General features: G+C 49.7%; 3 protein-coding genes across 3 annotated transcripts; 1 reads left to right on the top strand and 2 right to left on the bottom strand.

Annotated features, from left to right (window-relative positions):
- Positions 1–69: 69 nt before the first annotated feature.
- Positions 70–1929, bottom strand: BC939DRAFT_486463 (pyrophosphatase-domain-containing protein). The gene is made up of 5 exons (XM_051559330.1): positions 1430–1929; positions 1052–1287; positions 771–921; positions 364–652; positions 70–271 (listed from the first exon to the last, which is right to left on the bottom strand). Exons 1-5 carry the CDS (start codon positions 1491–1493, stop codon positions 121–123), a joined length of 891 nt encoding a protein of 296 aa, XP_051414698.1. The 5' UTR covers positions 1494–1929; the 3' UTR covers positions 70–120.
- A 1176-nt stretch (positions 1930–3105) lies between these two features.
- On the top strand, positions 3106–9921 carry BC939DRAFT_79767 (uncharacterized protein). Its single transcript, XM_051561906.1, has 4 exons — positions 3106–3995; positions 4246–7687; positions 7773–7832; positions 7936–9921. The coding sequence occupies exons 1-4, from the start codon at positions 3438–3440 to the stop codon at positions 9648–9650; spliced, it is 5775 nt and encodes a 1924-aa protein (XP_051414697.1). The 5' UTR covers positions 3106–3437; the 3' UTR covers positions 9651–9921.
- Positions 9922–9943: 22 nt separating this feature from the next.
- BC939DRAFT_444506 (uncharacterized protein) lies at positions 9944–12672 on the bottom strand. The gene is made up of 2 exons (XM_051554688.1): positions 11767–12672; positions 9944–11621 (listed from the first exon to the last, which is right to left on the bottom strand). Exons 1-2 carry the CDS (start codon positions 12499–12501, stop codon positions 10089–10091), a joined length of 2268 nt encoding a protein of 755 aa, XP_051414696.1. The 5' UTR covers positions 12502–12672; the 3' UTR covers positions 9944–10088.
- Positions 12673–13608: the final 936 nt, after the last annotated feature.

Genomic DNA, 13608 nt, shown 5'->3' with positions numbered 1-13608 from the left:
CTGGCTCAAAATGGAGCCAGAGGGAACACGTAAGGTGAAGGATATGCGATCCGCGGGGCTACTTTTGCGTAGTATATATAAAATCCAACTTTATTTGGTAAAAAAAAAAGTGGAATGTATTTACAAGTTGCTGGTTCCAGAAATGAAGAACCACTTGTCGACCGAGGGATCGATGGGGGCAGCGGGCTTGTGCGAGGCAGTAGGGATGGCCTTGATAACATCGTCATCGGCAGAGACCTTGTAAGGGCTATCCTCGACCGCGACGTTGCTCCTGTAAGGATTAAAACGATAAACCAGATGCCATTAGTAAGGGTTCTTAGTTCCGATGCCAATAGTCTAATGGCAAAGATGATGGAGACGTACACCTGAATATCGTAGGCCTCAGCCTTAGAGGGGATGGCACCCTTGATCAGACGCTCCCAGGCCTCGCGAGTCTCCTTGATGATATCGAGGGCGTACTTCTTGTTCTTGGCCTCACCAGAGAAGGCGAACTGGTTCTCGGGCTTGCCATCAGGGATCTTGTAGATACGGAACCACTCGTTGGTAGCACGGATGAGGCCAGGAAGGTGACGCTCGACATCCTCAATGTCGTTCAGCTTGTTGGCAAGGGGATCGTTGACATCAATCACGATGATCTTCCAGTCAGTCTCGCCTACATATACCATACATTAAGTTAGTCATAACGTACTTTGGACTCCAAACAATGTCAAATAATATAGCCATATCGCGGCGGCATGAAAAAGGAAGGTGGCAAAGTCAGCCCAGCTTACCCTCGTCCAAAAGAGCCATTACTCCGAGAACCTTGACCTGCTTGATCTGACCAGTGTAGCCAACCTGCTCACCGATTTCGCAGACATCCAAGGGATCGTTATCACCGCGAGCCTTAGTTTCGTTGTGGGACTGGGTGGGATCCTCCCAGGTCTACAGCCATTTTAAAGAAATACGAAAAAGGCAGAAATTAGGGCAGGCATTCGGTTGGAGAGTAGCCGAGGGCACGATCAGTTAGCTCCTCTCCCTTGACCATGGGAAAGTTAAAAATCCGAAATCATACCTGGGGAAGAGCACCGTAGTTCCAGATGTAACCGTGGTGGGGGAAGCAGTTGCGGACGAAGCGGAGCTTGCCCTTCTTGACATCCTGCTTAATGGGGTTGAGAGGCTCGTCCTTGGAGATCTCCAACTTTGCATTAGACCAGCGGGGGATCTCGACAATCATGTTGAAAATGTTGTTAGCCTTGTCAGCGTACAGAGGGACGTCATGGAAGGCCGAGATAGGGACACCGTTGCGCTCTGGAAGTCGACGAGAAATAGCATGTGGAGTCAGGTTAGAGGACTTTTTCGTATTCTTTTACTCCTCGAAAGATGGTGTCAGCAGCGGCGCGCTATTTCCGTGTTCCAAAGTGAGTATGACAACGCAAGAAGACGGTTTTACCGATGAAGACGCGGTGTTCGAGAGTGTTGGCAGCACCAACGACGCGAGTAGAGAACTCAGACATTGTTGTTGAGAGAGGAGAGTGGCGATGAGGAATGAGGAGATGGTTGATGGAAAGAGAGAAGAAAGAGAGAAAGAAAAGGAAGAGAGAGGAAGGAAGTAAAATGGTCAGGGGGCAGTGGAAGACACCGCGTCTGTTCGATTCGCTTCGCGGGATGTGATAGGGTAGAAAATGGACTGTCTTTTTCCGATGGGCCAAAGGGACTTCTACCCCTCAATCTTGTGCATGGCAGATATGATTGCCAATGTCCTCTTTTGTGTTCTCGTTGTTCCTTCCTGTCGTTGTTCCTGGGGAGAGGAGCATCCATCGAGGGTTCTTCTTCTCCTTTTCTACGTTTAAGATATGAATAAAATAATTGAAGCCGTGAATGACGTGATTCCAGGCTGATCTGTGTCTGTATTGTGGGGTTCAAAATTTTTTTTCTGCAGTACTTTTTTATCTTAGCCGGTCAATCTGTAGGCGTCTTCTTTTCATTCCTTTTCAGTCCATTGGCTGATTACACGGGAGCATAAAAAGGCATTGGTAGACAACGCGTCGTTCTTTCCTAGATCGGGTCTTCTACTGCTGCCCACTTAAAAATATCACAAGTGGTTTGCTACTGTGCTCTGTTTATCTCCCGGATTGGCTTGGATGGCGTTCCTTTAATCCTTTTGATCCTTTTTGCTCTGTAATCTCCTCTCAATGGGCAGCCAAGCGAGTGTATGTACCCATACTTACTAGGTCTATCCAAGTCAACGACGCCTCTAGGTGTATCTCTTCAACTCTTCACTAATGGCACTAGCCATCAAAGGAGAAATGTACTTCGATTTGGTTTCTTCATATCTCGCTCTTGCTTAGTCCGGTTCCTGGGACGAAGGATATTATTCAGGGACATATCCAATGGGAAGTCTCGATCGTTGAACGCGTACCTTTATTATTTTTTCAGGAACAAGCATTTTTTGTATGGCCATACATAGAAGAAAATACAATGGCCATTCACGCGTTTTGTCCGCGAGCCAGTGGTTGTTTTGCTTATACATATCGAGATGATTTTTGGCCATGAGCGTAAGAGTATTCCCACTCGCGTGGGTTCGTCCTGCATCCAAAAGCAGGATCTAATTGAATGTGTCTACGGCGGACATTATCAACATATCAACGAGAGCACTCATGCTGACATTGACAATGACAAATGCTCTGCTCTGCTCTGTTCTGTTGCTCTTGGCTTGGGGCACCCATCCATCGTGACCAAGTTTTCTATTCACTTTATTCCGTTCTGCCTTTACTGTCTTTTCTGACTACTTCCCGCTCCGCTTCTATGAAGTTACTTGACACTTTGGCGCGATGATGCTTCTTTTCCGCCGTGTGTAGTTGCGCACCAATTCAATGTGAGGAAATGCAAATCGACTGTCGTTTATTACCATTAACAGGCCGTTTGCATGCAGACATACGCATGGAGTATAGACTCTGCCAGAATACATACTTCGGCTTATTAGTTCAGTTTCATTGCTTCCTTGACACAGCCTCTCCTGTAAGTAGACAAGTCTAGCACCGAATGCTTAGCTTGGCCATCCTCACTTGAATTAGATTCTTCGTATGCATGTTAGTACACCATCGAAGAAGCAGAACAACGTGTGCTCTTTTCTTTTTGCTCTTGCTCAACAAATGGTACCTTGCCCTCCATTTTCAATAATACTTTTCTAAACTGTTTTCGTTTCGCCTCGTCTCGACTTCCTTCACTTTGGCTCGACTCCTTGCTCGTGTCCCTCTTTCAACGAGTAGATTCATTTTATCTCTTACATTACCCTACCCTACATTACCTCACATCACTTTTACATCGCATCACCTCACACATCGAGAGACTGAACAACACCAGTCCCCCGCCCTCTTTCCACGTCTACCTCCATTCAACATTCGTGAGGATTGAGACAATTGCTACATCGACCCTAGGGGATAAAAAGGGCACCGATCATGGCCTGGCAACTCAAGAACAAGCGCCTCCAGTCCGTCGGGGCCAGCAGCAGTATTGCCAACCCTGCCCATAGCATCACCGCCGCCTCCGCTTCTTCTGCCTCAAACCACCTCCAGCTGCATCTCGACACGGGCGATGACATGGTCCGCCAGTCCGCCACATCCCAAACTGACACACAAAAGACGACATTCATGCGATGGGTCAACGTTCAACTCGCCACCACAGCCATTTACGGCCCTATGTCCACTATCGAACGGGACTTCCGCGACGGAAAACGACTTATCGGTCTCCTCGAGGTCATCTCGAAGGAACCCCTCAAGCCTGAGCGAGGCAACATGCGCATTCATCAAATGGCCAACGTCTCAAAGGCACTCTCGTTCCTGGAAAAGCGGACGAATGAGCCCTTGGGCTCAATCGGAAACGAGGATATCGTCGATGGAAACGTCAAGTTGACCCTTGGTCTTATCTGGATCATAATTTATCGTTTCCAGATCCAGCAGATTGCCAATACCATGGGCGAGCTGTACCCGTCTATGATCGAGGATATGAACAACATGGTAAGTATTGTCACTCGTGTGCCCCTTGATATTCTTGATTTCTTCCTTTATAGAAACATGGCATTTACCGCCAGGGGGATATGTCAGGGGAGGTTTTTTTTAGTTTATTATTCTCGCTCGAATCTGCAATCTCGAGAGCAATTTCCTTCGCTCCTGGGTACAGGCAATCATTTGGGGAGTTTCTCCACGACTCTCCAGTAACTGATCCACACAATCTGCTTTTTTTTTTTTAAATACGAACGTGTATTAGGAAAGCGAGGAGAGTAGCAACGTAACGATAATAGCAGGAATCAAGCTCAAAAAGAAGGGTGCCTCGCAGCACCAAGTTGACGCCAAACAGGCCTTGCTGCGCTGGGTGCGATATGAGCTCGAGGATTATTCAGACATCATCCCGCCTATCCAGGATTTCCACCGATCCTGGAAGACAGGCCTTGCCTTTGCTGCATTAATCCACCGACACGATCCTCATATCCTTCCAGACTTCTATAACTCCATCCTGCAGGTGCCACACGAGAACATCGATCAATGGCGGAGCACCCTTACGACCGCATTCGATGCCGCATTTGAGAAGATGGCAGTCCCGAGACTTCTGGATCCAGAGGACTTGATCGACATGGAAACACCGGACGAACGATCGGTTATGACCTATGTGTCCGAATATTACCTCATTATGTCAAAGTTGGAGCGGGAACAGGATCCAGCCAAGGCAGAGGAACTGCATGCACAACGAGTTCAGGCCAAGGAAGAGCGTCTGACTGTCGCTGTAGAGGACCAACAGGTAGAATTGCTGAGGGTTCTGGAAGAAGAAGAAATCAAGAAGCGCGAAGAACAGGAAGAGCTGGAGCGAATCCGTCTTCGACGTATGGAAATCGAGGGCTGGTCCATCCGCGCGGCAGAACGGGCCAGGGAAGAAGAAGAGGCGCGCAGGAAACGAAAGGAAGAGGAGGAAGAAAAGAGTCGACAGAGGCAGTTGAGGCGTGAACAACGCGAGCGTGAGCAGGCCAAGCTGCTTCAAAAGGCGAGGCCTCACCGGAGAACGCTGTCGTCTGCAAGTTTCAGCCTACCCGAATTTTCATTTCATGAGGAGGGTGAGCCTGGATTACCGAGAATAGAGGCTGAGGCCATGGATCCGGAAGAACTGCAAAGGCGGCGGGAGGAGTTGGATTCGAAGCTGGAACTTTACATGCAGCAGACCACCGAGCTTCTGGCATGGCTTGCACGACAGGAGGAGGATTTCCCGATGACACCGGATACAGCTGCGCCGTTGGACCGCACAAAGGACATGGAGCCATTCAAGCAGGCGATCGAGAAGGCCGAGGAGCGGCGCCTGAAGAGGGAGAACGAACTAGTACCTAAATTTCATTCTGCACGCGAAGAACTTTTGGATTTCGAATCGCCAGAATTAACGTCGGAACAAGTTGCGGAGGTCGACAGGAACTGGTGGAGTATCGATGCCAGCATCAACACCCTTCGACAAAAGACCGCCAAAGCTAAAGATGCGCTCCAGGAGATGCAATGGATCCTCGAGTGCTCGCAGGAGATCGATCGGATCCTCACCGATATCCAAAGATTCGAGGATCAGCTCCGGGCAGCAGCGGAGAAGCGATCGCAGGACACACTTACGAACCGAGCACAACTCTCGCTTTTAGATCATCAGGACTCGAACCTGTTCTCGATCCGCGTGCTGCTCAAGAAGTATGCGGATATCTTGTCGACCCTACTAGATTCGAATACGTACACTCCCCCGGAACACCTCACGCAAAGCACGACAGACATCTGTGATCAGCGTCTATCTCGACTGCATTCGGATCTGGATAGTGCTCAACATGATTTTGCGAACGACCGTCTGTTGAGGGCTTTCTTGAGCACACTGGATCTGTCGGAGGAATGGGTGCTAAAGAGCGCTGAGTGGCTGGCGAGTCTTAAGGAGCCGAGTTTTGTTTCTGAGGACGTTTGGAAGGGCGGCGACAGCCTTAAGGGCTTCCTGGCGCGGGACCAGGCTCAGGATGAGAACCTGGAGCAATTGCAGTCCGAGATGGACGAGCTCAAGGTCAGGTTGGAAGAGGAGCAGACTAAAGTGGCTGAATTCCGAGCGAATGAACTGGTGAAGCTGGAGGAGGATTCTCAGGCTGTTATCAAGGGCATGGAAGAAACACACGACACCACGACAGAGGATACTACGAAAGCTGTACAGGACATGATGGAGGAATTCACCGATGACCTGAAGAGGATCGAGGTGATGTTACCAAAGGAACAGGGACGTTGTGTTTATGCGATGCGTGTGCTGGATTATCTATTCTCAATGCGTGCTACGCTATCGCATCTCGAATCCGCGTTCAACGCTGTCAACAGCTGGGTGATTACACAGCCGGGCAAGGAAGTCGAGGCTGCCGTCCGTCAAGTGGAGGCAAGCCGTGATCAGCTGGAAACAACATTCAAGGCAGAAGATGTTCAGCCAGTCGTCTGGGAGTCAATTCAGATCCGACATGCGGCATTCTCGAATCTCGTTCGGGATCTGCGTGCGACCTTTGATGAAAAGCAGGATATCCTCAAGGCGAATCAACAGATGAAGGCGTTCTTGGAACTCACAGGGCTATGTCAGACAGCCCTTCGTGAGTTCCGGGCGCAACTTTGGAACGACGCTCCGTTCAAGGGATTTGTGTCCAAAGATGCCACTCCGTTCGAGGAATACGAGGATCTAGTTGAGGGTGTCGGGCAGTCGTTCGATGAATTTGAGAGCGCGGGATATGTAAAGTACCAAGAGGCAGCGGATGCGATGGTAGCCTCAGCAAGCTCGCCTGGATCGAGACAGGATTTGGCGTTGATTCAGACCAAGATTGCAAGTGTCCATCGGCTGTTGAGCGATATCAAGGCTCTGCGAGCGGATCGAGAGCGTGATGTGACCACGATAACAGAATGCCGACGGGTCGCAGGGAAATTCCAGACCCTGGGCTCGGAATTGGAGTCGCTCGAGTCCCGATTTACCGCTTTCGAGATCACGGATCCAGATCAAAGGGGCACCTTGAATGAGCTGATCGAGCGATCGAACCAGCTGGCAAACGAAATCGTGCTTCTGGAGCAGGGCATTATTTACCGATACGTCGCCCGTGACCCGTCTTGCATCCCAATGCTGAAAGAGATCCGGGATCGCCAGACCAATATTCAACAGATGCAGGCTCGACTTCAGTCTGGATTGGAAATCGGGGAGCAATGGGAATTGCTATGGGATCAGTTTACGGACCGCGTCAGAACTCTGCAGCAGTATCTGGATGGTACCGAGAAGAGCATCCTGGACCGCAGGATCGCGACAATCGACGGACTTGCAGACGGTGAGGAGAACTGGAAGAAGAGTGAGGATGAACTGCACGAAGCCGAGGATGCCAATAACCAGACGCTTGCGAATCTGAAGGAGTTCCAGAAGCAGCGGATGTTGGAGCTCTCGAACTTAAAGGTTGCACTCTACCAGTCGGTTCAGCAGTCAGGCGGCATCGAGAGTTTGGACCAGATTCGGGCGAAGCAGTACCATGAGGCGGAGCAGCTACAGCAGAATCTGAAGGTGCATCTTCAGAGACTGTATACTCTGAATAGTCAGGAGGGCTTCCAGTTGGAGATTCTAGGGCAGCGTCTGGTGTGGTCGCAGCAGCTCGCAACGTCCAAAACGGAAGTGGAAGGGTCGATTGTAGGATGCACAGGTAAGCGAATGAGTTTGTGTGTCGATATTCTATGCATATTAGAACATTGGGCTAATCTCATTGGCCTGTTTATCCTTTTACATAGGCATTGTCGAGGAATTCACGCAATTGTTGACAAAATGCGGCGACTCCAGTGATACCTCATGTACGCCGACAGTCTTTTGCGATAAGAACCTCATTAGGGGAGAAGAGGAGGATCACATTTTGCTATCAATATTAAACTAATATATTTTCATCTTCTCTAATAGATCTGAATACAAAAGCGGCAGAACAGCTTCAACAGCAAATGCATCAAATCTCTGCCACTACGGCGACACAAAAAGAGACGACCTTCGATGTGACCCTGACCATCTACGGATCCCTGGCAGAGCTCGCAACGACCCCCGCTCCTGGCGAGTCGCCCGACAACGCCGCCGAAAAGAAGATCCCGCTGCATCTAGAGGTCGAGTTGTACGAGTTCAAGAATCAATACAATCTACTGGACCTGCACCTAGAGTACGCCCGTCAGGTGGTGGATCACGCTGGACTTGTGATCGAGCACGTCCGGAAGATCGATTCGATGGATAGTGGGTTCTTAAGGATGGCGACTGAACTCAAGGCGGAGAAGGAGGCCGACCGGATTACGCTCGAAAAGCTGGATGCGATTCGTACAGAGCTCGAAGAATTGACGGAGGAGGTAAGAGTCGTGACGAAAATGCCGAGGCCGGCGGATAAGATTGCAGATGCTTACCAAAATTCGGGATCATCACAGCCGCGGATTCGTGTGGAGTTGGAGAGGGCGCTGAAGCAGAGGCTGGAGAAGAGTCGGGAGTTGAGTCGGGCGCTGGATCCACTGTTGATTGAGTTCAAAGCGTTGCTGGCGTATCAGGATGGGCTGAGGAAACTGACTGAGGAATTGAACGAACACGATCGGTGGGTAACGAGATCTGGGCAGAAGGTCCAGTTGATGCAGGATCAAATCCGACAAATGTTCAAGTCTTGGCCCGGAGATGAGCTGGAGCAGTTGAAGGCTGCCCAGCATAACGCCGAAGAGTCCATGGTGGTATTTGATGTAGATGAGCAAGTAGTTGTCGACGAACTGGACGTGCTAATCGTAGAAATGGACCGGGAGTTTGCATATGTGCAGCATCAGAAGCAAGGTTACCAGCAGAGCAAGCAAAAAGTCGAGCTGGCGTTGTGCGGCGCGACGGCACATTCGAAGCAGTTGCAGATGGAACTCGAGTGGTATGTCGATAACCTTGCCCGGAAGATCCAGCAACTCGAGACAGATATCCGGACAAAGTCACTGCAACTCCAAGCGCTCGAGAAGCGTGCGGTCTGGGAGAAGGAAATCGAGGTTGCGAGATCATGGTTTAAGGATTTTGCAAAGGCTGTGATTCTCTTTGCGCGTGAGCAGGTCAAATGGCGGGCGAACCATCGGGAATTCGACGATGCAGCTTCAATGCGTTCCGTGCGTACGACGGCCAGTCGGATGCAGATCGATCGGCTGGGATTATCCGTGATTGAATTCGAGGACCAGGTTGAGATTTTCGAGACAGAGTCCCGACCCAGGGTCGATAAGGCCTGGTCGGAGCTGTGCTCGGCCTTGGTGTTCATTGCACGCTCGATCCCGGATGAGTTCCAGAGAAGACAGACGGCCCTGTGGAAGGAATTTGAGGAGATTCGGAAGCAGGTTACTTATAGTGCACAGATTGTAACGCAGCGCAAATCCCTTGAGGAGGTCGCTTTGAAGTTAGAGGAGTTGGAGGGATTGAAGGGAGAGAATGGCGAGAGTGCGCTGTCGATCATGAGCGGTCGGACTGGCCTTGAGATTAAGAGCGTCAAGACGAAAGGTGAGAACCCTGATATTATACTGCTCACTGATGCTGGTAAGATGTCTGGCGTAAACGCGTATTTTCTAACACTTTGTTTAAAATGTTCGTTCTATGAAAATAGGAAAAGGATGGAGTCGGTTCCAGGCTAAGGTCAAGAAACTGACCCGGAGATAATAATAGTGTTCTTATCAATTAATTCACATATACCCCCCCCCTCCCTCCCCTCCCCTCTTCATCCTCAACACCAGAACCATACCAACAGAGTAAAACACCAAAACACACACTTTACGGACGGCCTCTTGGCGGCGAACACCTGGAGGCCATCTTGATGACTCTTTTAATGACCCTTCTAATGAACCCTTTAATGATTTCCTTCTTTCTTTTTCAATAAAAAAAGAGTGTACCAGATAGAACAACAATGAAGCATATGAGGGATTGACAATGAAAATTATGAATTGTAGCATTTGCACGCCTTGAATCTTTGTAATTGTCATTGCGCTATGCATCCTTATTTCATCGCGAGATACGGAAAAGGCGCTTTCAGAAGCAATGGCGCAAATAAAACCCCTTAGAAAAGAGCCACGTCTTTACAAAAGCGTGTCCATGAGCGCTGTCGTTGACGCCTCACGGCGCAGCATCGGCGGTGGCCTCGGACGTTCGAGGGCAGTCGAACTCGCACGGACCATCCTTGGAGGCATGAACCTTGTTGTCGAAGATGAAGATGATGAAGACGATAACGACATTAATGGCGTGGTGTCCGCTCTCGAGGCCGATGCCGAGGATGGGACTGGCCTTCTGTACGGCATATGAGCACGATATGCGTCGCGATCTCGAATACGTCGGCGCATAGGACTTCCAGCTCCTCTGGTTTCTCCAGCTCCTGTTCCTACTTGTTTTCCCTCCACAGAAACTGAAAAATTAGCATTCCGGGGCGGACTCATCAACCGGACTCGATCGATCTGCTGCAGAAGCGAATTTAGCCGCGGCTCCTCCTCGCTCATCATAACATCTTCCTCCTGCAGTCCTCTGCGAGAGTCAGATGTGATTGTGGGTATGGATGTTGTGATAGATGCAATATGGTCTTGATCAGGCTTCAGTACCCTCGTCTCAGAGACCTTGCTTGAGCGAACGCTATCCATTACAGACAGGGACGACTGGCGTTTCAGTAGCGGGACCTTCCTTGGACTCGACGGTCGAGACGTATCGGGCGGCGAAGAGAAAGGAGAGCCGGGAGAGTTAGTGGTCGTGGCGCAATGTCCAGCAGACACTATCGGAAACGACATCCTTGCACGGAGGGCTGGAGAGGTGTCCATGATGGTCTCTTGTTGACTGGACTGCTCAACTTGCGCGCTGCCGTCTTGCTTCTCCGCAGTCGTGGTCATGATCGACGTCGATATTGCTCCGATATCCAACGAGCTAGCCTCACTTGCTTTCGCAAGAAAACCCTCAGTATTGTATACTTGACGATGTTCCGTAGCGGCAGCCTCGATATCAACGATGGTCGGCTGACTCGACGTCCCCGATGCAACCACAGAAGTCCAAGCCCACCATGGCGACAAAGTCAACAGCATCGATGAGTCCTCGGACGGATAAATCTGCTTAAGATCAAACGATTGGTCGTTTCTTCTCTCCTCTTCTTCACCATCATCGCCATCGTCATCGCCATCGTCATCGCCATCGTAGTCCGTCGGATCGTCACCAGTGAAGGACAGTCTAGTTGTGGATTCTCGCCTGTAGTCAAACACCGTGTTCCTGCTTTCGTCAAATCGAACAGTCTTTATGGATCTGGTCATCGTCGCCAGACGCAATTCCACGACAGAGGATTGCGAACAGCCAAGCTGACTCGAATCTTGGGGTGAGGATGAGAACAAAGACGAGGATGGAGACAGGAACAAGGGGGGATGGCAGCCTGTTTCATGGGAAGCTTGATTTTGGTGGCAAAGCGGTGCCAACGATGTCGCATGTCCTTGTCCTTGTTCCTGTTCTTGATCTTCAAGAGCTGTTGCATCTTTTGTGGCTGACATAATTACTACAGATGGCTGCGGAGTAACTCGCTTGGTCTGGCCAGGGACAACCCGCCTCCTCTTTCTTCGACGCTCCTCATACTCGAGCGTAGAAAACTATTTCGAAAAGGGCATACGTTAGTTAGGTACTGTACATTGTTCATACAGGAGGTAACACAGCGCAGACTCTAAATATAGAAATTGGTGGCAAACAAAGGAACAACATTCTCGGCGCATAGCTTATTAAGTATAGTATACATACCTGAGGTGACAGAGAGGGTGAACCCGTAGAGGATGCAGATGACGGTTGCGAGTCCAAACTATCATCTTCGTCTTTTTCATCTCTGTCTTCATTATCTACCTCGCGCTCCAGTTCATTATCAGCCATGTACAGAGGGCTGGCGGAGATGCCCTGTGATCCCAACGAAGGACTCAAAGGCGGCGACTGCGATGGCGGATGCGGGGAGAACGAAAACGGCCCTGGATGTTCAGAGTTGATCTTTTTGGATGTTTCTACATCCGCCACTGTTCTTGCACTCTTTACTGTTACTACTGTTTGATTCAATGGCGCGCCGGTTGCTCTTCTCCCGATAAGGCTGTTAGCCTTAGTATTGGCCTTGGTCAGTCGTGCGAGTTCGACATCCTCGGGTGTCTGCTTCGTCAGGCTAGTGAAGAGCGTCAGTTTTGTTGATCGAGATGGTTGAGGAAGGCTGCCGACGTTGATATTGTTCCTCTCGTTGGCGATGGCATGGGCGGTAGGCTGCGTGCTGTTCACTGCGGCAGTGTTGCTGTTGTTGTTTTTATTGTTGTTACGATCGCTATTGTCGTTGGCCGAAGCTGTGGATTTGCTGTGGTCAGTACCATTCTCGGTGGCAAAGGACGGCTGGTGGGTAAGTGTGCTGGGTGTGAGTGATCTTGCAGGTTTACGCTTTAAGGACGACAGTACTGTCGACGTTGCAGTCACTGTGGGATCGTTTCGATCGCTGTCTGTACCCATGGCGTACGCAGGAGAGGCGATAGGAGAGGGAGGGAGGGAAGGAAGAAGGAAGGAAAGGCAATATTAAGGAGGGAGTGGGGTGGGATAGGAAGACGGAAAGAGAAGAGAAGGAAGAAGAGAAGAGAAGGAAGAAGAGAAGAGAAGGAAGAAGAGAAGAGAAGGAAGAAGAGAAGAACAGCAACATCGACGGCGGGCATGGGATCGGTTCCCTATGCTTTTATACTTCTCATAATTGATGGTTCTAGATGCTTTTGGTAATAAGTGGTCTTAGTGATGGTATTGGTGATAGTAGGCAGACCTTAACGCCAAATGAAATGACGCTTTCTCATTTGCTTCTTCAAACCATCTCCCACGAATATAACCATAAAAGGCAATATTTAGCTATCATCCCCTCCGACGAATATTGCTGTGTGTATAGGCCACCGGCAAAAGGATGCTGGTATGCTGCGTCAACGAATTTCGAACGTCGATATCTTGTTGCAGAGAGTCCAGACTTAGGGCCGCTCGGTCATATACCCCGACCAGACTTGTGGTGGGTCTATAATTTATCTCTTTCTTCCTTCGTGGAATAGTGGAATGCACAGACAGGGGTTATAAGGACGTGTGCAACTCCTTGTTCCACTCAGCAGACATGCAAGTATCGTCACTTGCAGCGCCACAGCCACATTCCTATCCTGTGCATCCGTTGCTGCATGTAAACGCGCTTCATGTTGCACTACTGCGTCCAGTCATCTGAGGATAAATACAAACGAGAAAGGAAGGGATGCATGCAACAATGCATCTCTTTATTGAGTGTTCCTTAATGCACGCGTTCTTGCACGCATTCTTGCCGCGTTCTGATTCTAGAGCAAGAACCAAAAATATCAGAAAACAAAACGATATTAGCTGATGATGCATAATACCATACATCCAATGGGACTCATCCCATTGAGCAAATACTATTTTCCGCGTCGGTTCTTCTTCAGATTTTATCAAAAGTTGTTCTCCTGTTAGGCTCCCACGTCAATTCGTTGCTCCTTCTCAGAGACATACTGGTTCTCACTGCCCTTCACTACTTGCTCTGTACTCATGTAGTATCAAAGACACAATCCCATTCTCATCTCCTCA

The sequence above is a fragment of the Gamsiella multidivaricata genome (assembly GCF_025024155.1).
Source record: "Gamsiella multidivaricata strain RSA 2152 chromosome Unknown BC939scaffold_16, whole genome shotgun sequence".
Classification (NCBI taxonomy): Eukaryota; Fungi; Mortierellomycota; class Mortierellomycetes; order Mortierellales; family Mortierellaceae; genus Gamsiella; species Gamsiella multidivaricata.
This window is presented reverse-complemented; position numbering and strand designations above follow the sequence as displayed.